The sequence below is a fragment of the Gorilla gorilla genome, chromosome 6, assembly GCF_029281585.2.
Source record: "Gorilla gorilla gorilla isolate KB3781 chromosome 6, NHGRI_mGorGor1-v2.1_pri, whole genome shotgun sequence".
NCBI lineage: Eukaryota > Metazoa > Chordata > Mammalia > Primates > Hominidae > Gorilla > Gorilla gorilla.
Window position 1 is genome coordinate 110,809,163 of NC_073230.2, and position 23,302 is coordinate 110,832,464.

A 23,302-nucleotide genomic window follows, 5' to 3' on the forward strand; every position below is an offset into this window, starting at 1 on the left:
GGCAAATATGCTATGTTACTCTGTCTCTAGGACTTAACTTCCCCTGGGCATAGTAAGTTTGGAGGGTCCTTAAATTTTATTTTCTTTTACACATTCTACAAAATTTTGTATCTTAAGCCAATAATTCTCAGGGTGGTGACAACTGGTTAAGTGGAACAAATTTTACAAATCACTTGGGGAATACTTTCTTGAAAGTGTATCTGTACCACCTCTCTGAAATTATATATATACACAGGTCTCTGCCCCCAGTCGCTGGCACAGAGCTCCTAAAGCTCTTGTAATTTCCTGAATGACAAGGGTGCTAGGAGAATCTTTTGTTCTAATATTTGGTCTTTGACTCTAGTTCCTGTCATGCAGTTCCTAAAAGCTTTGTAAATTCCAGGTAATAGGAATGTCTTTTACTGCAAGGAGGCAAATCTTGGTGGGCTCCTAAATGAGGGCCAGTCACCAGAAGAACCAAACCATGATTATAAACTTGGAACTTTCAGTTCCACCTTCCCTCCAGAGAGGCTGGAAGTGGAGTTTATTAATCATGCCTATGTGATTTGAAGCCTCCATAAAAATCCCTCAACCATGGGATTTGGAGGGTTTCTGGGTTGCACAACACATGGAGCCTCCTGGAGTGTGGCACACTCTGGACAGGGCATGAAAGCTCCACACTCCTTCCCCCATACCTTGCCTATGCATCTCCTCCATCATCTGTATCCTTTATAATAAACCTGTAAAAGTTAAATGTTTCTCTAGCAAATTAATTGAACCCAAGAAGAGGGTCGTAGGAACCCTGATGGGGAGGCAGATCACAACCTGGGTCTTGTGCCTGGCATCTGAAGTGGGGGCAGTCTGGTGGGAATGAGCCCTCAACCTGTGGGATCTGACATTCTTTTGGGTGTAGTGTTAGAGCTGAGTTAAATTCTAAAACACCCAGTTGGTGTCTGCCAGAGAATCTGCTATCAGAAGTGTTATGCTGAATGGTGTGAAAGTAGAAAAAAACACTTGGGTTTTTCCCATCCCTAATGGCCTTTTAGATTCCCCAGGCAGTAAGTACTTTGGGGAGCCAGTGCTACTGTTAAGCATTTGTGGTGTCTTTTTGTATAGGCTTGGCAGAAAAAAAGTTGAGAATTATGTTCTAAGTGATACAGCAAACAATTAAGAAGTGCCAGTCATATTGCTATTTTGAAGTATGAAGGGAGATTCATTAAAAGAGCCGTTTGTAAGCTTAAAGTAAGTTTGAAAGTGCACTTGAATTAATAGTCCTAGATTAATTTAAGCCCAGTGAACACTTGGACCAATCTGATAACAGAAATATTAGAATGTTTAACCATCCTACTGTTGATCATAATCTCTCATGCTAAATTCATGTGGCAAAATCATTTGTTTAAAAACACCACTATCGGCCGGGCACAGTGGCTCACGCCTATAAGCCCAGCAATTTGGGAGGCCGAGGCGGGCAGATCATGAGATCACGAGTTTGAGACCAGTCTGGCCAACATAGAGAAACCCCATACTCTACTAAAAACACAAAAAATTAGCAGGGCGTGGTGGCAGGCGCCTGTAATCCCAGCTACTCGGGAGGCTGAGGCAGGAGAATAGCGTGAACCTGGGAGGCGGAGGTTGCAGTAAGCCAAGATTGCACCATTGCCCTCCAGCCCAGGTGACAGTGTGAGACTGTCTCAAAACAAACAAACAAACCAAAAAAGCCACTATCTTTTCACAATGAGCTTTAATATTTCAGGCCACAGCCAGTTTGCTGTATTCAAAAACAAAGAAGCAAACAAACATTAGTGATATAATATCATTTTGGTGATGAAAAACCTGTGTATGTATTATTCTTTCATGTTCTAAGAATCATAACAAAATCTAAAATGTTGGAAAGTTATAAAAAATTTATTTTCACTCCCCCCAAATCTAACTAAATTTTATGTTAAGTAAACACAAAATTACCACAGAAATGTATATGACCTGAAAATTAAAAAAAAACCACTGTCAGTCATAGAATGTTTTATTTTAAACTTACTGTAAAACTTTCAAATACAACACATGTGGCAAAGAAACAACAGTTCACACACAACATCTGCCACAATTCTCTTTGAACTGCCATTTCTATATTATGTGATATTTTACAATTTCTTTCAATTTCTTACATTCGTGGTATTCTTAAAGGCAGCAATGTCAATTTTTCTGCTTTGAAAATAGTTCAGTTAATGTTCTGAAATTGCTTAACATGACATTTTCTTTTAGTATTCTACTGCTGCCCACACTGACATAATTCAACATATTATTAATAAACTGTTGAGAGGTATACTGTACTTAATAAATCAACTCCCAACTCTAAGTTAACCTCAATCTAAAACAAGCATTTTCTTAAACCAGTATACTCAGCTACTTTTCTCAAAAATATTTCCATTCTGAAATAAGATTTTTTGTGAGATACAATAGTTTCATCTTTTATTCCTAACAGAACTCATGCCATACTTTTTTTCTCAAAATATATTTGATATATTCTGTGCAAAATGTTAAGTTCTGTATAGGCATGTACCTTATTTTGAAAAAGTTTATAAAATATAATTCCTAAAAACAACCTCAACATTAGACAATAGAGGAAGAAAAAACATCAGACAAAGCCTAAGTTTTCACATGAGAAACTAAGTATGTTCTTAAAGCTCCAGTATTACATTCCTTGAAAAAACTCAGAATGCACTTTGGTCATTATTAAACATATTTGAACATAGGCAAATAAAATGAAATGCTTTCTGTTGTTTTTCATAGAAAGAAAAAACATACTACACAATGAGGCTGAATTGAGGCTGATCAAAAGGAATGGTAAGAGCAAAGTGATATGACATGGCTCTGTTCTCCACACATTCCTGATTTTAAGATTATGATTTAGGGATTGGAACTGCACCAATCAAATAAATTATTTACAATTAATCATCTTAAAGTTCTTAAAATATGGTAAAAATATGAGGATATTCCACATGATACACTTTGCACCAAGAAAATTCTAGATTGTTTCAAATAATTTTTTAGAAACCAGATGCCCAGTTTAAAAAAAATTGCAAAAACTGTTTCATGTTTCATGTAATTTCTAAAATACTCGATTGTACAAATATAACAACTTAAAATCAAGGCCCAATGTAAGACACTATCATATTCGCCCGATTTACCTAACTCACCAACATGATAAGTTCTCATTGGACACTTGGCAAATTATTTGTTGGGGAGGTTAAAAGCATCTAAAATAGCCCTTATATAATGGTGGTGGGGTGGGGAGAATGCACCAGATAAGTTTAGAGGGTAGAATTTGCAAGCTGAAGCTGTCTTTTCTGAAAATTTGGATACAGTTTTACAACTAGCAATTAGAGAAATATTTTATTGGTTCTTAGCCTTATTCTTAAGTTGTTCATTTCGGTGTGGTATGAATAGCCTACACTAGAGTGTACCATGGGGAGAAAATTATTTACTTGAGTAAACATAATGTACTTTAGTAATATCAATAGGCACTTCACTTGTGAGATGAGTATATACCTCACTCAAAAGGATACCATATCATGCCCTAGTACACTATAACAGATCCCATATAAAGATACGCATTAAAAGTAACAATTTTAAAAAGTGCACATTTTGAGCATGCACAGTTGGAGCTGTGCAAACAGCCCAGTGTTTCAAATAAATACAAGTATTACTAGTTAATTTTTATCAAAATATCTTACAGTATGGTAACCATTTACAATTATTGCTCTATTACAAGTTTTATCATCAAAGAGCACTTGTTGACCTGTTATATAATACCGTATATATTAACACTGAAGGGTGCTTAAACTGTAACTTAATCAGTTTGGATCCTGGCATTGTTCCAAAATAATTCAAGAGAAACCCTGACTGGATCTTGATTTACCAAAGAAAATGTTTTATGTATATAGCTGAGTTCAATGCAATATTCCAAAGTTAAAGAATTTTTCCTCAAGTAAGGCAAGTTCACGGCATTGATGGAGAAACGGTGCTGAGCAATGGCTTCTATTTTCACAATTTGTTATTTTGCCAATTATTTATGACCAATTATCAGGATCTCAAGTATCTGGATATCAGTTTCATCACCCTTTCAACAACTAAGTACATCAATGCTTAAAAATAAAAATATAAAGACTAAAATAAATGTAAAAAAAAGTGAACAAGTAAAATAAATATAAGAATTGCACAAGACAGTCTGATGTAAACACTTCAACTCCCTAGCTGAGACTCCTGAAGCAAAGAATCAGTGACAAGCTTTCAGGCAGCTTAGTCAGTACTCTTACTCTGGAAAAGAGGCTACATCTTCTTTTCTTTGAATTGTCATGATTTAATCTTCCATAGCTAGAAAAAAAAAAAATAGAAGTGGTGACAAGCCAGTTTTAATATCAAAGCTTAAATTATATCATATAACACCATTTTTAAATTCAAATTTCATTCACAAACAAGTGCAGTTTCTAATATTTTAACTCCTTTATCCTTTTAAGAAGAACTCACCTTAAACACAAACAAAAATGTGAAAATCAGATTTCTATTGCTTTCTCTTGAGAAGTGACTCTCTCTCTCTATATATATATATACAGTACTTGTTTAATATGATTATCTTACACCTTCCTAACAGTTAGTTGTGCATATATTGGAAGATGTATGCATTGCTATACAGATAAATAATACAACTTTTGGCCAAAAATAGAAATAAGGCTTTTTTTCTTTTTTATCACCTAAATTAAAGCTTTATTAGTAAAAATAAATACTTCTTGCTGGGCGCGGTGGCTCACACCTGCAATCCCAGCACTCTGGGAGGCCAAGGTGGGTGTATCACTTGAGGTCAGGAGTTCGAGACCAGCCTGGCTAACATGGCGAAACACTGTCTCTACTAAAAATACAAAAATTGGCCAGGCGTGGTGGTGCACACCTGTAGTCCCAGCTACTCGGGAGGCTGAGGCAGGAGAAATGCTTGAACTCGGGAGGCGGAGGTTGCAGTGAGCCAAGGTCACGCAACTGCACACCAGCCTGGGTGACAGAGCAGACTCCATCTCAAAATAAAAAATAAAAAAAAACAAATACTTCTACTTATCCTACACAAGACTTCTATTTATAATAAATACTGTTCCAAGTTAGAAATTCCTGCAGTATTATAAAACATAAATATATATAATTCTTCGAAATTACATGTGAAATGTTCAATAATTGCAATCTTACCAAAATGACCGCATTACTGTGCATGTGAGGGTAAAATGGGCGCGACAAAAATGCAACAGGAAACTAAGAAATAAAAAGTACTTGCAACCTCTTACCTTTAAATTAAATCCAAGCAAGTCACTGATAACACCAGAAACGGCTGACAGGATAACAACCTGGGTGATGTTATAAAGCAGCGGATTCATTGTAAGCCCATATAATCTAAAAGGACTGTCCAACTCCTAGCAGAAGAGAAAAAAAAGTCCGTGCCAGATTCAAAAAGAATTACTAAGCTAATTCAGAACAATATACAATGAGAATTAAAAAACACTTTCAAAAAAGTTACCAATTATGGATGCTTTTAGAAAGGATAAACTTGGTTAAACTTGAAACAAGTAAATTTTAATAATAGTTTTAATGGTTTTAAAGGAAAAAGGAACTTCCTTTAAAAGAACTCTGTGACTAAATGTGTAACTCCAATTTCTGTCCCTTAAGCTATTATAAAGAGGCTAGAGAACATTTTTTAATATAAGAACTAGACTAGAAACCGAAAGAGAACAATACCTTTTGGTAGAACAATTAGAAATTGGCCAAATTTTCTGACAAGATTATAACATGTAAAAACTCCTCTTTGAGTCAATTCATTTTCAAATACATGTATTAATTAATTGGTTAATTCAAACATGTAAAGTTCTATTATATGCCAAGCCCTGTGCTAGGCTCTGGGAAGTTAAGATTCAGTCCCTGAACTGAAGGACCTTACAGTTTAGTAGACATGCAACAAATAATTAAAATATGAAAGTCCCATTTCAAAGGTACATATAAAAAGCAAATAATGGGGCCACAGAGGAAGGTGCTCCTGAAACTTTGTGGATGGTGGGGAGTAAATATTCTGAAAGACACATGAGAACATGACACATCTGAATTGCTACAGGTTGCTCAGCATTGTTAGGGCCCAAGTACAAGGAAGAAAGATCATTGGGCCAGCAATGTAGAAGAAAGACTAGGGAGCAATGAGATCAGAAGCAAGAATATCTGTAAGCAGTTCAGTGTATCAAAAGCATAAGTGAGAGACAAGGATCTCACACAGGGCAGTACTAATAGAGAAGAGGATGAATTGGAAGATATTTAAAAGACTGAATCAGTGGACTTGAGAATTTCTTGGCTGTAAAGAGAGAGAGAAAGAAGGTACGATCTATGTTAAGTCCCAGATTTCTGACTAGGAGACTATGTATGATCAAAAAGAATCATACTATTATGCTTTGTTATTCTAGTCATTTTTATACTTTGCTCTGAGATTGTGGCTGCTCATTAAGTCTCACCTTTGTAGCCCCTTCCTACACAGTGCCTACACTCTGAAGATAGCCAATATACATGTGTCAAGCAAACACAAAACTATTAATTCAAAATATTTTTTTCCCATTGAGCATTTTGGTCAAAAATGGAGTTTGCCTCTATTATCTTGCTTGTTAATTAAATGTCATCATCTTCCTCAGGATAATTAAAGGGATTTGAAAAAGAAAGCAATCTGTAATTGCTTTTTATTATCCCCCCACCCACTTCTTCTGAACCCTTCAATACTATGTGGTGCACAGTCTATACCCAATTCACACTGTTTAGTTGACTGAAGAATTAACTGTAACACTGAAACACAACTAATTTCATCCATTCTCTGAAAACATAAATAACTCTAACAATTATATTCAATTGGTCATAGAAGTTGAAATTTTAAAAAATATTTTCCTATTAAGAACTAAAAACATAATGAATATTGTAAGCAGTGATAAAAAATGTTTTATTAAATTACCCCCAAAGAGTTACTATGAGATAAAATACATCAAAATTGTATTCCTTTTTGTTATCAAAAATTAAATGTTTATTTATGACATATATTTATTATGATAATTATGTATTATTACTTTTTAAGCTAACTCAGGCCAACCAGAAGACTTCTCTGAGAAATACAAAATTAAAAACTTCCCAAGTTAACAACAAATTTTCTTTTTTGATATCTATTTTAAGGTGTAGGAGGCATACATTTCCAAAGATGCCAACCTCTACAATACTCCAGACATATTATTATTAATATACAATTTCCAAAGAAATTATTTGGATTAGTTCAAGGACTTTTGCAATGAGAAGTAAAATATAAATTGTATGTATGTGCACAAGTATAATTTGGAAACAACTTGGATAATCATGAAAACCACATACAAAGTAATATCTATAAACAAAAAAATAAAATTATGTCAGAACAGCATATTTGACATTATAACCATTTTCAATTCTATTCTTACCTTTAGCAGTTTAGTAGCCAGTTTTAAAACATTATTCACTAGTGTCAGTTCCTCCTTTTTGTTAGGTTTTTTCTCCATTTTCAAGTAGAGGTTTATCTTTTATAAAAAGAATAGAAATGCTTCAAATTATAATAAATACACATTTTTAAAGGACTTGAAAGATATTCACTCAAGTATCTGGTTATTGAGATTATAGGTGATTTTAATAGTCTTTATACTATATATTCCAAATTTCCTATACTTATTTTATAATAGGAAAATAATAACTGTTTCTCAAACACTTTTCAAATGTAATCGAAAGCCAAAATAAAAAAGACTGGATGGCATTATTTAAAAGGTGAGACACTTTAGTATCAGAGCCAAATCAACCTAAAAAATAAATAATAATTAGAATAAACTAAATCAATAGTTTATTATTTTTCTTTCTTTCTTTTTTACTAGAGATGGGGTCTTGCTATGTTGCCCAGGCTGGTATTGAAATCCTGGATTCAAGTGATCCTCTCATCTCAGCCTCCCAAAGTGTTGGGATTATAGGCAGTCACAATGCCTTGTTGTTTTATGATTTATTTGAAAGTCACTCAAAAATATTTGTGTATTTTTATTATCCACTCTATAATAGATAATTTTGGGGTATCCACAGTTCCTTTATTTGAAAAATGCTCTAACCCCAAGCCAGTGGAAGAAGCAAGCCTAGGCAACTGTGCTTATCCCCATTTGATCTCACCTTTACCCCCAGTCTGGCAGCCATCGCTGATTAGGCTGGAATGTACACCCAAACCAAAGCTACTCAATATACTGACTGGTGAGACTAACATGATATATCTATCAGATATTGTAGGAACATGAACTGAAAAGTTAGTAAAAGTCTAAGCCAGAACTCATGCTAAGCCAAACCAAAACCGTGTGTAAACCAAAATCATAGGGTAACAAGTCTACAGAAAGGCCACTGAAAGAAAGGTGATTAGAAGGGCGGAAATGAGAAACCATTAGCCTCAGAGCGAGTTGGAGGAAGTGGTTGATTCTGTCCAATTCCATAAGGCTCAAGTATACTTTTTTTTGAGTTGGAGTCTCACTCTGTTGCCTAGGCTGGAGTGCAGTGGCACAATCTCAGCTCACTGCAATCTCCAGGGTTCAAACGATTCTCCTGCCTCAGCCTAACAAGTAGCTGGGATTACAGGCACGCACCACCATACCTGGCTAATTTTTGTATTTTTTGTAGGGATGGGGTTTCACCTTGTTGGCCAGGCTGGTCTTGAACTCCTGACCTCAGGTAATCCACCTGCCTTACCCTCCCAAAGTGCTGAGATTACAGGTATGAGCCACCGTGCCTGGCAGGCTCAAGTATACTTTCTTAGGGATCTTTATCTTTGTGGGTTACTCTCCTGTTTGAGCTCATTTGACAGGTTTATTGATTGTTTAAAATCAAACTATCCCTAACTAAAATATTCATGGGAATAAGTTTCTTTACAAAATTCCTATAAAGTGGCGGGAGGAAAATATTTAACAAATTCATACAAAATAAAATTAACCAATTATACTTTATTCTTTCTGCTGAGTAAAAATGTATAGTTACTCAAATGCGGCTCTGCTACACTGCAAAGCAAACATGTCCCATTCATAGTTTAAAATACATTAATTTAACAAATGGTACTTCCTTCTTGTCAAATAAAAATGGGACATTAAAAAAGTAGATTGGATTTGAAATATGAATCAAGGCAGGAACACTAAAGAAAGGCTTGTGTCCGATTAAATTTTACATTTTGCTTTATAGCACAAATGACCTTAATCAAATAGAACACATTCTTGAAAAACATAAAGGAAATGAAAACATTTTAACTTATAGACATTAATTTGTAGCATAATAAGTAGGCACACTCACCTGTTCAGTAAGTAATATTGAGGTATTGCTATATTTTTTACTTGTTTCTGATCCAAGGGTAACAAATCTTAGGAGAAAAAGTGTTAACGAGATGCACCAGATTACCAATTCCCAATTGTAGTGACAATCAAGGAAGATCTCATGTACATGAAGTAGCTAAAAGTATGAAAAAGGTAACATAAAGCAGCAATTTGATTCAAACAATTTCTTTTCAAAAGAAATAAACATTTTACTTCATAGATTGTTCATAAATTTAGTATTACATTTTAGAAACATTCTACATTAATTATGAAATATTTTAAGCATATCAAAAGTATAGAGTATAAGGTAATTAATATCCATGCGGCCTCTACCCAGTTTTGTCAAATCTTAATATTTTGCAACATCTCTTTCAGATTAAAAATAATAATATTACAGATTCAGTTGAAATCACTTTAAACTTTGCCGTCTCATTTTTCTTCCCCTTCCCACCCCAGAAGTAATGAATTTTATGTTTATCTTTTCCATAATGGTTTTTATAGTTTAGCTACATATACATCCTTGGACTATATAATTTTTTGTGTATTTTAAAATTTATTTTCTAAGCACTTGGGAGTTGGAAAAAAAAAGAAAAAAATTTATATAAATGTTACATTATCTACATCATTCTTTAATTTTTTTATTCCACTGAATGTTGTTTTCAAGGTTGATTCATGATGACAGATTTAGCTCTAAATTTATTCATTCTAACTCCTATGTTAAAGTAAAAAAATCAGCCACAATTTATTGGCCAGTAAAACAATCAACCACAACTTATCGGTCAACCCTATCATTAATATTTTGTTGCCAATTTCCATTATTACAATCAATGCTGCCATACACATTCTTTTATGTGTTTCCTTGTACACACATGCAAAACTTTCTCCAGAAGTTAGTATCTGGGAGTCAAATCACTGGGTTCTTGGATATTACATCTTCAACTATATTAGATATTGTAAGTTTTGTCTCTGAAATAGTTGCACCAATTTATACTCTCAGCAGTGTATCAGAGTTCCCTTTGCCATCATTTTCATTCATACTTGTTATTATCTAACTTCCTAATACCTGCTAATCTAATGGGCGTGAAGTGTTCTCTCATTACCTTAATTTTACTTTTCCTGATATTTAGGGAGGATCAGTATGTTTCATATGCTTATTGGTAATTAAATTTCCTCCTGTGAGTTATCTTTTTATATTCTACATCCACTTTTTTTCTAGTATGTTGTTCGTTTTTCCTATTGATTTGTAGAACTTAGTTCTATAATGTGACTAACAATCCTATTTAAGTCATTTTGCCACTATCTTTCCCAGACTCTGGTTTGTTGTTTATGGTGTCTTTGCAGGACACGAAATTTTAATTTTCATTTGTGATCATATTAAAAATTTTTTCATATTTAGATCTTTAATCCACCTAGAATTTATTTTTATGTATAGCATGAAGTCATTTGGTTTTGCTCCATTTTTACCTCATATTTCCATTATGTAAAGCCTTCCCACATTGATATATAATGCCATCTAATCATATATTAGGTTTCTACATATATATGGCTATGTACAACTCTATTTCATCCCATTGGTCATTCTATACCTGGGCAAAAATCATAAAGTCTTTCTGTAATTTTAAAATAAGTCTCTCATCTGAAGGTTCTAAGAGAAATTAAAAAAAGAAAAACAAAAAGAAAAATTAGGCCAGGCATGGTGGCTCATGCCTGTAATCCCAGCAATTTGGGAGGCCAAGGCAGGTGCACTACCTGAGGTCAGGAGTTCAAGACCAGCCTGGCCAACATGGTGAAACCCCCGTCTCTACTAAAAATACAAAAATTAGCCGGGCGTGGTGGCACACTCCTGTAATCCCAGCTACTCAGGAGGCTGAGGCAGGAGAATTGCTTGAGCCGGGGCGGCAGAGGCTACAGTGAGCTGAGATCGTGCCACTGCACTCCAGCCTGGCTGACAGAGCAAAGACTCTGTCTCAAAAAAAAAAAAAAAAAAAAGAAAAAAGAAAATAAATCTTCATATTTCTGGTACAGCAACTTGTTCTTCAAAATTATCTGGACTACTCTTGTCTTTCTGTGCTTCCAGATGAGTTTTAGGGAGCTTGATGAGTTACTTATTTTTTTAAATAAACAAAGCATTCTGTTTAATTACATGGGATTCCAACAATTCCCCCAGGAGAATCAATATCAAATTGAAATTGAGCCTTCCCACCTATTAACATTGTGACTAACATTGTATACCTTCTTTTTTTAATTTTTTTTCAGACTGAGTCTCACTCTGTCACCCAAGCTGGAGTGCAGTGGCGTTATCTTGGCTCACTGCAACCTCTGCCTCCCGAGTTCAAGTGGTTCTCCTGCCTCAGCCTCCCGAGTAGCTGGGATTACAGGCATGAACCACCGCAACAGGCTAATTTTTGTATTTTTCAGTAGAGATAGGGTTTTGCCATGGTGGCCAGGCTGGTCTTGAACTCCTGACCTCAGGTGATCCGCCCACGTAGGCCTCCCAAAGTGCTGGGATTATAGGCGTGAGCCACCGCGCTCAGCCTCATTGTGTACCTTCTTTTATAATTTTCAATAAAGTTTTATCCTGTTTCTCCATAAGGTCCTACATATCTTTTGTTAGAATTATTCTTGGGAATCTTTTGTTGTTGTTGTTGCTATTGAAAATAACATGCGTTTTTTGTTGTTGTTGTTGTTTTTAAAGACAGGGTCTCACTCTGTTACTCCAGGCTGGAGTGCAGTGGCACAATCATGGCTCACTGCAGCCTTGACCTCCCAAGGCTCAGGTGATCTTCTCACCTCAGCTTCCCAAGTAGCTGGGATCACAGGCATATGTCACCATGTTTGGCTTTTTTTTTTTTTTTTTTTTGTAGAGACCAGGTCTCACCATGTTGCCCAGGCTGGTCTTGAACTCCTGGGCTCAAGGGATCCATCCACTTTGGCCTTCCAAAGTGCTAAGATTATAACCATGGGTCACTGTGCCTAGCCAGTATTTACAGTTTTCAATTATCTATTTCTGTATATAACAGATGTCAACAAATTATGGTCCACTGGCCAAATCTAGCTTAAGGCCTCTGTCTGTCTCACCCCATAGCTAAAGGAAATTTTTATATTATTTCAAAGGAAGAAGAAAAAGAATATATTTCAGAGATTGTATGTGTCAGGCAAAAGTCTAAAATATTTATCTGGCCCTTTACAGAGGAAGTTTGCTGATCTCTGGTTTATAGAAACAAAATTAATTTTTAAAATGTTGTTGTATCTATTTTTGTTAATCTTCATATAACAAATCTGTTTTAAATAATGTGTCTGTAAAGTCGCTTGGATATTCTATATAAACAATCATATAGTTTACGATTGTTTTTCCCCAAACTTTAGACCACTTTTTTTTCCATCTTTGCTGATTAATACCCTCCATCAAATGCTGACTAGAAGTGGTAAAGCAGGTAACTGTCTTATTCCCAATTTTAAAGTAAATAACTCTTAAGGTGATATCATTATGTATAATGCTTGCTCCAAATTTTAAAAGATATACTTTATCGGATTAAGGACAATACTTCCTAGTCCTTGTATCATGAATGCCCACTGAAAATTTACAAATTGTTTTCTGCATCTATTGATATGATTGCATGTTTTCTGCCTTTAATCAGCTTAAATTGCATTAATGGATTTTCTAAAGTTGAAATCTGCATTCCAGACACAAACTATCTTAGTCATGGCCTATTTACTGTAATTCACTTTCTGGCTTCATCTTCTTAGTATTTTGTTGAGGAATTTTGTATCTAATAAATGAAACCAGCTCAGTTTCCCATTTTCATACTAGCTCTATGGTACTGGCATCAAGGTTATATTAGCCTCACAAAATGAGTTGAAGAATATCCCCTTTTCCTATTGACTAGATCTTTTGTATAAGTTTAGGATTATCTATTTAAATATTTGACAAAATTCATCTGTAAAACCATATGGGTATGGAGGATTTTTGTTGGTGGCATATTTTAAACTACTAAAATTTTAAACTACTTACAGTTACAGATCTCTTCAGGTTTTCAATTACTTTTTGAGTCCGTTTTAATAGATTATGCATTTCTATAAAGTTGGCCACTTATGCCTTCAACTTTAATGACATAAAGCACTTCATACTAGTATCTTAAAAAAAATTCCCAATTGTGCCAGTATTAAACTGTTTACAGTTTAATAGTGTGCTCTTTCTTTTAAAGAATGTATTATTTGTATGGTTTTAAATCTCCAAATATATAAGATTTTTTTGTTGCTATCATTCTTTTCTACTTTGACTATACGACAGCTAGATATTGTGGTCTGTATAGTATCAGACATTTGGTATTAGTTTTTACTTTATTGCCTAATATATGGGAAAGTTTTATAAACTTCCTTGTATCTGAAAAAAAAGTCATCAATTCAGAAAAATTCTTAGCCATTCTCTCTCCAAATGTTGTTTTTCAGCATTCTTTCTTCCTGGCATTCTTTTTCTTTTTGGAGACAGTCTCTTTCTGTTGCCCAGGCTGAAGTACAGTGGCGTGACCTTGGCTCACTGCAACTTCTGCCTCCAAGGCAGAAGTTCAAGCGATTCTCCTGCCTCATCCTCCCGAGCAGCTGCGATTACAGGCGCGAGCCACCATGCCCAGTTAATTTTGTATTTTCAGTAGAGAGAGGTTTCACCATATTGGCCAGGCTGGTCGCGAACTCCTGACCTCAAGTGCTCTGCCTGCCTCGGCCTCCCAAAATGCTGGGATTACAGGCATGGGCCACCACACCTAGCCTCCTCCTGTAATTCTTATTAGACCTATGTTGGATCTCCCACGATGTCTAAATATCCATTTTGCATTTTCTGTCTCTTTATTTCTGTCCTGTATTTTAGTCATTTCTTTCACCTCCCAGTTCACTATGTCTTTAGCTGTCTTTAATTTGCTATTTATTCTGTTCATTGTGTTTTAAAAGTCAGTGACTTTGTCCCAGCAGTGAAAAGCAAAAAACAAAAGTCAAAAGTCAATAACTGTATTTTTCATTTGTCTGAAGTTCTTTTTCAAACTTATCTGTTCTTTTTTCACAGTGTTATCTATGTCTTTCATCACTGTAAACAAACTTAGTTTCCACCTGATCAAACTGAAATAGCTGGAGATCTAATCCTGCTATGGGTTTATCTGTTGACTCCTTCATGTTAGACTGTTTCTTCCTATGTTTTGATACCGGAAGGAGCTTTATCTGTGGTTCCCGTGAGGTCTAGGCTGAAGTCGCATGCCTCCAAACAGCCTTGGTTTTGCTTCTGTCAGGTATCCAGGGGCCTAGGACCACTTTTTATATTAACTTTTTGACATGAGGGTTACAGGACAAGATGTATAATGTCAATCTGAACCCTAAACCTGTAGTAAGGGAAGAGTGATAATTATATATTCTTAGAAGAGACTTTTCCCCCGTCCTTGTCATCCAGAGTCAGATAAGCTTCCTTCTTGTCTTCCAGTGCTGGTGAGCAGACTGTTTTTCTTATCCAACTTTTCACTGAGGCTGTAGATCTTTGAGGGTTTGACTTCATGGTGTGAGTAGGGAGGTACACAGGTCAAGGCCTCATCTCCTGTCCTACGTGGGCATAAAATTTCAAGTCTCTGGGATACAATACTAATACTGGCAATGTACCTCACTCTCTTATTCTCATGCTGCCATAGCATTAATGCTTATTCTTAAATGCTCTGGTTTTTAGTTTTGTCTTCATTTTTGGCCCTTTATTATCTTATGAACTCAGATATGTACACAATATGTACATTCAAAAGCTGAGGGTTCCCCCCAGCATTATTTGATTTTTTTTTTTTATTTGTTTTTGGAGACAGAGTCTTGCTGTATCCCCCAGGATGGAGTGCAGTGATGCAATCTCCACCTTCTGGGTTCAAGCAATTCTCATGCCTCAGCCTCCTGAATAGCTGGGATTACAGGCGCCTACCACCATGCCCGGCTAATTTTTGTATTTTTAATAGAGACGAGGTTTCACCATGTTGGTCGGGCTGGTCTCGAACTCCTGACCTCAGGTGATCTGCACTCCTTGGCCTCCCAAAGGGCTGGGATTACAGGTGTGAGCCACTGTGCCTGGCCTGTTTGATGTTTTAAAGTAGAAGAATTTTCAGATAATCTAGTACATCATACTACTTGGAATGGAAGTTTGCATATATTTTATTATTTTTGTTTTTAAAATTTTAATACGTTTAAACTTATTTTTTAATATTACATGGTCCATGACACAACCCTCAGGAGACCCTGAGAACATGTTCCCCTGCATTATAGCAGTGCATATCCTGAGATACTTTTGTACTCCCTAACTAATCTGGGTCATTAAAAATTCTTTTTCAGAGTATGCAGCAGTTAAGTCACAGTAACAATTCAGGTATAAAAAATGAAAGAATAGGTCGGGCGCTGTGGCTCACGCCTGTAATCCCAGCACTTTGGGAGGCCGAGGCGGGCAGATCACGAGGTCAGGAGATTGAGACCATCCTGGCTAACACGGTGAAACCCCGTCTCTACTAAAAAAAATACAAAAAATAAATTAGCCGGGTGTGCTCGTGGGCACCTGTAGTCCCAGCTACTCGGGAGGCTGAGGCAGGAGAATGGCATGAACCCGGGAGGCGGAGCTTGCAGTGAGCCGAGATGGCGCCACTGCATTCCGCCTGCGCGACAGAGCGAGACTCCGTCTCAAAAAAAAAAAAAAAAAAGAATAGTAAACATGAATAAATCGGATATTCATGGGACAATTTCATAACTCATACGTTTCTTTTGGGAAGTAAAGATAATGAGAAGGATTCTAGGCAAAAATTAATTAATCTGTGTTCATTCAACAGACATTTGAGCACACATGCTCACTGTTCATGGCACAGAGATAAGATGCACTTATTTATTCTACCAAAAAAACTGCAAAAAGGTAACTTCAAAACTTACTTTCTAACTAGGCTTACTTATATTATTATTTGATTATTTATTAATCTTAAAGTTAATATTTATACATCTGGTTAATTTCTACATGGAGCGAGTTAACTCACCTGGGCACAACAGATAAATACAACTGAGATAGTCAATAAGAAAGCAGATGAAACTATTACATCAACTGATCGCTGAGGACCTCGACGCTGCAGGGTGTGGGTGGAAGGGAGAAAAGGAAACATTTTAAAATATATTTACTAATTAGCAGATAATTTCCATGGTTTCAATAAAGGTGTTGACTCATCACCATGAGTTGATCACAGCCCACAATGTTGAATATACCTAATTTGTTAGGCAAATTTTAATGATAGTGTTATGATTTCCTGAGGAATTGCAACAGAGTTAAAAGGGTATCTATATTTATACAGCATAAAATTATTGGTATAACTTTCAAATACTTCATTTTGTCAAACACAAGTCATTTATTCAACAAATATTTCTTAAGCACCTGCTTAGCACTAGATACTGTGCTGGGTGCTACAAATACAACAGAGAACAACACATGGTCCCTCTACCTTCACAGGAACTAGGAGGGGAGTGAGACAACAAGTTCATAATCACAGATATATGTGATAAATTGTGATGAGTGCTAAAAGGGAAAGACATAGGATGCTTTGAGATACTTGGCAGGAAGACTTCATTTAGATTTGAGGGTTAGGAGTGTGGGCCTGGGAAGATCTCCCTAAGGAAGTGATATTTACACCAAACTAAGGGGGAGGGGCAGGGGCATGATGGCACACAGCCGTGTTCTAGGTAGAAGGAAGGGCATGTGCAAGAACATAAAGCAGGACAGATCACAGCTCATGTAAAGAACGGAAGCAGTCTAAAATGGCCAGAATGTAGTGGAATAGGAAGGAGAGTGTTTCAAAATGAAACAAAAGACAGGTGAATAAGGGAGAACTTAGATCATAAAGGGCATTATAAACCTTGTTAAGATTTTGTGCTTTATCTTAAGAGAAATGAAGAACCTCCAAAAAGTTTTAAGAATATAGGGCCAAATATACATTTTTAAATGATCACTGGTGGCAGACTGAAGAAAGGAATGAAAAGAAGAAATGTGAATGCTGGAATGCCAGGTAAGAGGTAACTGAAGTAGCACGAGGCAGAAGATGATTGATGGTTTCAACGAGGGTGGCAGAAATGGAACAAAGAGAAGCAAATGGATTCAAGATATATTTTGGGAGCAGAAAAGATAGGAATTGGTGATAAATTGGAGACTAGAGATTAAACTAGGATAATTCCTAGGTCTGGGCTTACATTCCCTCACTGAAGTATAAGCTTACGTATGAGGGTAGGGGCTTTCATCTCATCAACAATGAATGGCACATGGTTAACATAAATAAGTGTTTACTGAATAAAATAATCAATGTACAAAAGAATGTAACACCTGCTTAGGGTTGACAATGGAGGAAATTTTGGACGAATTCAAGCGATCAGATTCATCCCTCCATACAACAGATATGTCATAGGAAAAAAATATCCATGCCAATTTGCAGCAGTGACACTAAGTGAGCTAAATTTAACAAGTTAAATTAATAAACAGAACAATGAATTTTTTAAATATAAGAGTAGATAAATAGGGCATTATTATTATTAGGGCTTCTTTCATTATTATTTCAAAATATAAAGCATTAAAGATCTAGGTATGTCAGAGGATGATTGGTCTTCAGGTCAACTTTACTAAGATATAGACAGTGCTGTGAATAAATATCATTGGAATTTGCATGATTACTCCATATATAATGACATTCTACTGCTACTTAATGCAATAACAAGAAGCAATTCTCAGAAAAAAAGTGTTTTCCTAAAACCAATCTAGATGTTTCCCTCTTCCCTCCAGAGTTTTTATATCATACTTCCATAATTAGGAAAATTACTCAAAAGATTAAAGGAAAATAATGACATGAAAAGAATGACACTGAATTGCAAACTAATATTTTAAAATAGTAATAGGTCACTTCTGTGAGGAAACTCATTGGTTATTTTTTTTTAATTCTTTTTTAAGTAGTGAGCTCCCTCTGCTGGCTTGTGACAACCAGGCTAGTAGAAACAAAATCCCTAATCCAGTTTTTGAATGAGTAAAAGCTGGTTACTATACATCTAGAGACAAATATATATTGATAAAGAAACTGGAACTATCAGAAAGGGCCAGCATGTTAAAGCTACTTTTATCACTCCCATTCTACCTTAAGATAGGAACGGAGAGATAGCCACATTTTTATATTCTGTACTTTCTTCAACCGGAAATGAGGAACCTCAGATTTTCGAGCCCTCCTTGCAGATGTTAAATGTCCAAAGAGTTTTGCAAAAAGTAATCGCTAAAAAAGATTAAGATGAGGATTAATTTTCAAGTAGATTACCACAGAAAAACAAAAATCAACAAAATATGAATTGTTAAGATTTTATTTGGTTAGGTACTATAAAAGCAAAATAAAAATAATTAGGTAAAAATGATATAATGAAATAATAAAGTACTTCAGGAATACTTTTAATATTATGAAAACGATAAAATATTCTTATTCAGAAGTCTACATTATACCCACCTGTTTATAAGTTCTTTCTGCTACACAGAGCAAAAAAAAGAAAATCCACACAAGAGACACGCGAACCACAAAACTTATTATAACCATAGAAAGAACTATGACATCTTCATTAGAACCAAATGCAATCACATAAAGTTCTGAAGCAGAATGTGCTGTGAGTTGTTCCAAGTCTGTAGCTTGAGAAAGTCGGAAAACAAATGGAGTTAAACCCAGTATGAGAGAGATTGCATTTCCAAAAATCTGGTATCCTATTCCTGGTATATGGCTGTTCACCTTGAGGGAGCCAGGGGAAGAGAGAGAAAAGAAAAATAAAATTATACCATAAATTTTATCTACAGTAGAATTATTTATAGCAATATGAAATCATTTGTTAAAATATACTCATTCTGAGTAATTTGAATCCCATTCAAGTTTGAGAGCCTACTACACATAAAATGTCATTAATTCTTCAGATCTTAAAAACAAGTATCAGATCGCTAATTTACTAAGTAGATGGCAAAAGGACTGTCATCCAGATCTTGAAAAAAATTTATGTATTTCATTATTTCAAGTTAGAAATATTCATAAATACTGCAATATTAAAGAGAATGAGATCTCATATCCACTGAAATTCAGTTCATTAAAGAAAAAACTCAGCATTACACTTATTTCAGACATTTGTACATTTGTACCTTGAGGTTTTCTTTCTGTTTTCTTTTTTTTTTTTTTTTTTGAGACAGGGTCTCACTCTATTGCCCAGGCTGGAGTGCAGTGGCGCGATAATGGGCTCAAGTGATCCCTCCCAACTCAGCATTCCTAGTAGCTGGGACTACAGGTATACACCACCGCCCCCAGCTAATTTTTTGGGTTTTGTAGAGATGTAAAGACAGGGTTTCACTATGTTGCTCAGGCTGGTCTTTAACTCCTGGGCTCAAGCGATCATCCCTCCTCTAGCTCCCAAAGTGTTGAGATTACAGGCATAAGCCAACACACCCAGCTGCTTACGTTTCTCTTTGAATAGTCCAATATATAAATAAGTGTCTCCTTAAACTCTAAAAGCATCTTAGAAGAGAGATGATAGAAGGAAGAAGAAATTAAACAGAAAGGGAAAAAGGTGAGGGAATTATTTTAAAAAAGGAAATTAGATAATGGGACAATATAAAAGCTTCCAATATGCTAGACTGGCAGAACTAAAAGAGATCTTAACTATCATGTAGCCAACTTTTTATATTATATATTAGATAAATGAGACCATTGTAAGTTAAGTGATCTGCCAATTCACAGGTAATTAAGTTACAGAGCACAAACTAGATCCAAGATTCCAGAGACTTCCCCGTCAACTGCTTTTAATTGCTCACACTGAGATATGTTATAGGGAGTATTATCAATTTCTAGACCCAGTTATTATAATTCCTGTCTTACATAAAGTGTGGAGAAGAGTTCAAGCACAATAATGCACCAAAGAAATTTAGAAATTGCAAGTTAAAAACAAGGCCAGAGAAATCAACACATTTTATTTTATTTTTATTTATTTATTTATTTTTTGAGACGGAGTCTCGCTCTGTCGCCCAGGCTGGAGTGCAGTGGCGTGATCTTGGCTCACTGCAAGCTCCGCCTCCCAGGTTCATGCCATTCTCCTGCCTCAGCCTCCCGAGTAGCTGGGACTACAGGCGCCCACCACCACGCCCGGCTAATTTTTTGTATTTTTAGTAGAGACAGGGTTTCACCATGTTAGCCAGGATGGTCTCGATCTCCTGACCTCGTGATCCACCCGCCTCGGCCTCCCAAAGTGCTGGGATTACAGGCGTGAGCCACCGCGCCCGGCCAATCAACACATTTTAAAAATCAGTAATTATCTGAAAAAAGAAATAATAGAAAATAAAATTTAAATCCACAGTATTTCAATTAGACTTCTTTGAACTACTCAAGACATTTACCACTATCTGCATTACTTCTATATATTTAAGTAGGTAAGCAAGTATGAATGCAAATTTACTAGTTTGATTTTTTCACGTCTTAAGTCCTATTAAACAAATGAACCAGTAAGAATGATACAGAAAAATAAGTCTTTTTAATTATTTTTTTATTTTTAAAGTTCTTGTAACAACAATCTCAAGTCCAAAGAAAAGTCTTTATTAACACCTGTATATATCTAACAAGCTCCCGAATTTCAAAAGAAAGAATAAGATAAAAGAGAAAAATTATAGATCATATCATCTATTCTTGGTCAGATAAGTGAAAACACTAGAAGATGAGAGTGGTTTGGTGACAAATCACTGTTTAAATTACAGACAGAAACAAATACACACATGTAACTTTTTTTTCAGGGTGAAGAAATGAGGTCAGAAGGTTACTAATATAATATTCCAGTAATTATCTTATATATAATCACTAAGTCTTACCCTTGAACTACAAGAATAAAATTTAAAAACTCACTCTGTTCATTATCATTCCACTGATTTCAAGTACAGACATGTCTGCTTTCTTACAATCATTACCTTCCCATACTATAGCACTTATTTTTTCTAATCCTGGGTGGGAACTATGGAGCCAGGGCAAATGACTCTATAAAAAAAAAAAAAATTAGTAAATATATAGATCACATTTAATAAATAAAATGTGTGTATATAAAGTTGTATATATATCTCTATATACACATACAATTTTAATGACACTAAAAATAAAAATTGGTGAATACATTTATCATGTTTTATAAATGGAATATATAGATCTGTGCACAGCTAATATATTTATACACACAACTCTAAGACACTAAAATTCTATCTTAAAATTAGTTTGCATATACACTGAACAGATATCATAAGAAGTTACATGGTTATGAAACTGTACAAGTTGAGAACTTTCTGTAACAAGTATTAGTCAACCTATGTTCAAAAATATACTAAAACATGTCAGCAAAAGTACTTAGCTGTCAATCAGTCTACACAGCTGCAATATACTAATGCTAAAAGACAAATGGATATCAACTTGTTCATAGTAATCACTGTCCAACTTACGATCATTCATTAAAAAAGAATATGACAGCCAAGATTTGAATCTCTTTGAAAGACCATATAGTGCTAGTCTTATCCCAAAAAAGACTCTTCCTTACATATTTAACGTTTAATATCTGATTTAGTTACTTTTCTGATATTTTAATCCAGAATTTCTCCAAAGGACCCATTTAACTTTTTTTTTTTTTTTTTCCAGATAAAGCAAATATTACAAAACTGAAGCACTCAGCCTCCTGAGTAGCTCGGACTACAGGCACCTGCCACCATGCCTGGCTAATTTTTTTTATTTTTAGTAGAGATGGGGTTTCACCATGTTGGCCAGGCTGGTCTCTAACTCCTGACTTCAGGTGATCCACCGGCCTCTACCTCCCAAAGTGCTGAGATTACAGGTGTGAACCACTGCGCCCAGCCCCAAAACAGAACAGTTGAGTTAATGATGGCAACAAAATTAATGAAACACTAAACCTTTATATAATCAGACTTCAAGAGGAGAAGTAACACTAAAAGATTAAACCCAGATAGAGATCAGTTTGCTTGTTTATATTGCAGTATTTCTAGCGTATTTTTAAGGACTCATATACTTCCCACATTTTGTTTTTTGAGACGGAGTCTTGCTCTGTTACTCAGGCTGGAGTGCAATGGTGTGATCTCAGCTCACTGCAACCTCCGCCTCCCAGGTTCAAGTGATTCTCCTGCCTCAGCCTCCCAAGTAGCTGGGACTATAGGCGCCCACCACCACGCCCAGCTAATTTTTAAATTTTTGTAGAGACGGGGTTTCACCATGTTGACCAGGTTGGTCTCGAACTCCTGACCTTGTGATCTGCCCACCTAAGCCTCCCAAAGTGCTGGGATTACAGGTGTGAGCCACGGTGTCTGGCCACTTCCCACATTTTCTAAAAACGATAGTTTTGGCATTCGTAGCAACCTCAAATTTTATAAAATATTTCATTAAATATAACTTCTAACAATGAACAGAAGAATCTACTCTAGGTACATTTATTCTTTAGAGGACAAAAATGTGATTAAAGTATGGTAAAAAAAAATGTTTCTTGTAAACTTTTAACACTTTCCTCTAGGGGGAGTAAAGTTGCATTGATTAATTTCAACTAAAGTTGAATAATAATAATTCAATAATGTAAAAAAAATAGGTGGGAAATGTTTATCTTTTCTAGAGATGAAGGATTTTAATATACTTTAACTTTCATGGTATACATTTCACTACTTGAGGTCCTGAAGAGTGCTAAGATACTAGTTATTAACTACCAACTTAATTTCTCAAATGTTATTTCCTCATTTATCTCCAAACAAAATATTCTGTTTTGGGAAAGAAATAATCTGTACCAAAATATGTATCAAACTTTCACTAGAAATTTTATAATTGTTAAGCGTAAGGAAACCAAAAAGCCAGAAACAGGAA

General features: G+C 35.4%; 1 protein-coding gene across 7 annotated transcripts in view; it reads right to left on the reverse strand.

Moving 5' to 3' along the window:
* The window catches only part of PHTF2 (putative homeodomain transcription factor 2), a 183,985-nt gene that overhangs the window by 21,522 nt on the left and 139,161 nt on the right, over positions 1-23,302 (reverse strand). For 2 of the 7 annotated variants that reach the window (XM_019031739.3, XM_031013329.2), the window contains exons 11-18: positions 21,308-21,436; positions 18,893-19,165; positions 18,536-18,667; positions 16,409-16,495; positions 9,364-9,519; positions 7,485-7,580; positions 5,304-5,429; positions 1,982-4,350 (exon numbers count right to left, since the gene is read on the reverse strand). In XM_019031739.3, the coding sequence (XP_018887284.3) occupies positions 4,330-4,350; positions 5,304-5,429; positions 7,485-7,580; positions 9,364-9,519; positions 16,409-16,495; positions 18,536-18,667; positions 18,893-19,165; positions 21,308-21,436 (1,020 nt within the window). In that variant the 3' untranslated portion in view covers positions 1,982-4,329. Of the gene's footprint in view, positions 1-1,981; positions 4,351-5,303; positions 5,430-7,484; positions 7,581-9,363; positions 9,520-16,408; positions 16,496-18,535; positions 18,668-18,892; positions 19,166-20,937; positions 21,437-23,302 lie in introns of those variants that run through there. The other 5 variants (XM_055392513.2, XM_055392515.1, XM_055392512.2 and 2 more) reach the window with 4 other exon arrangements.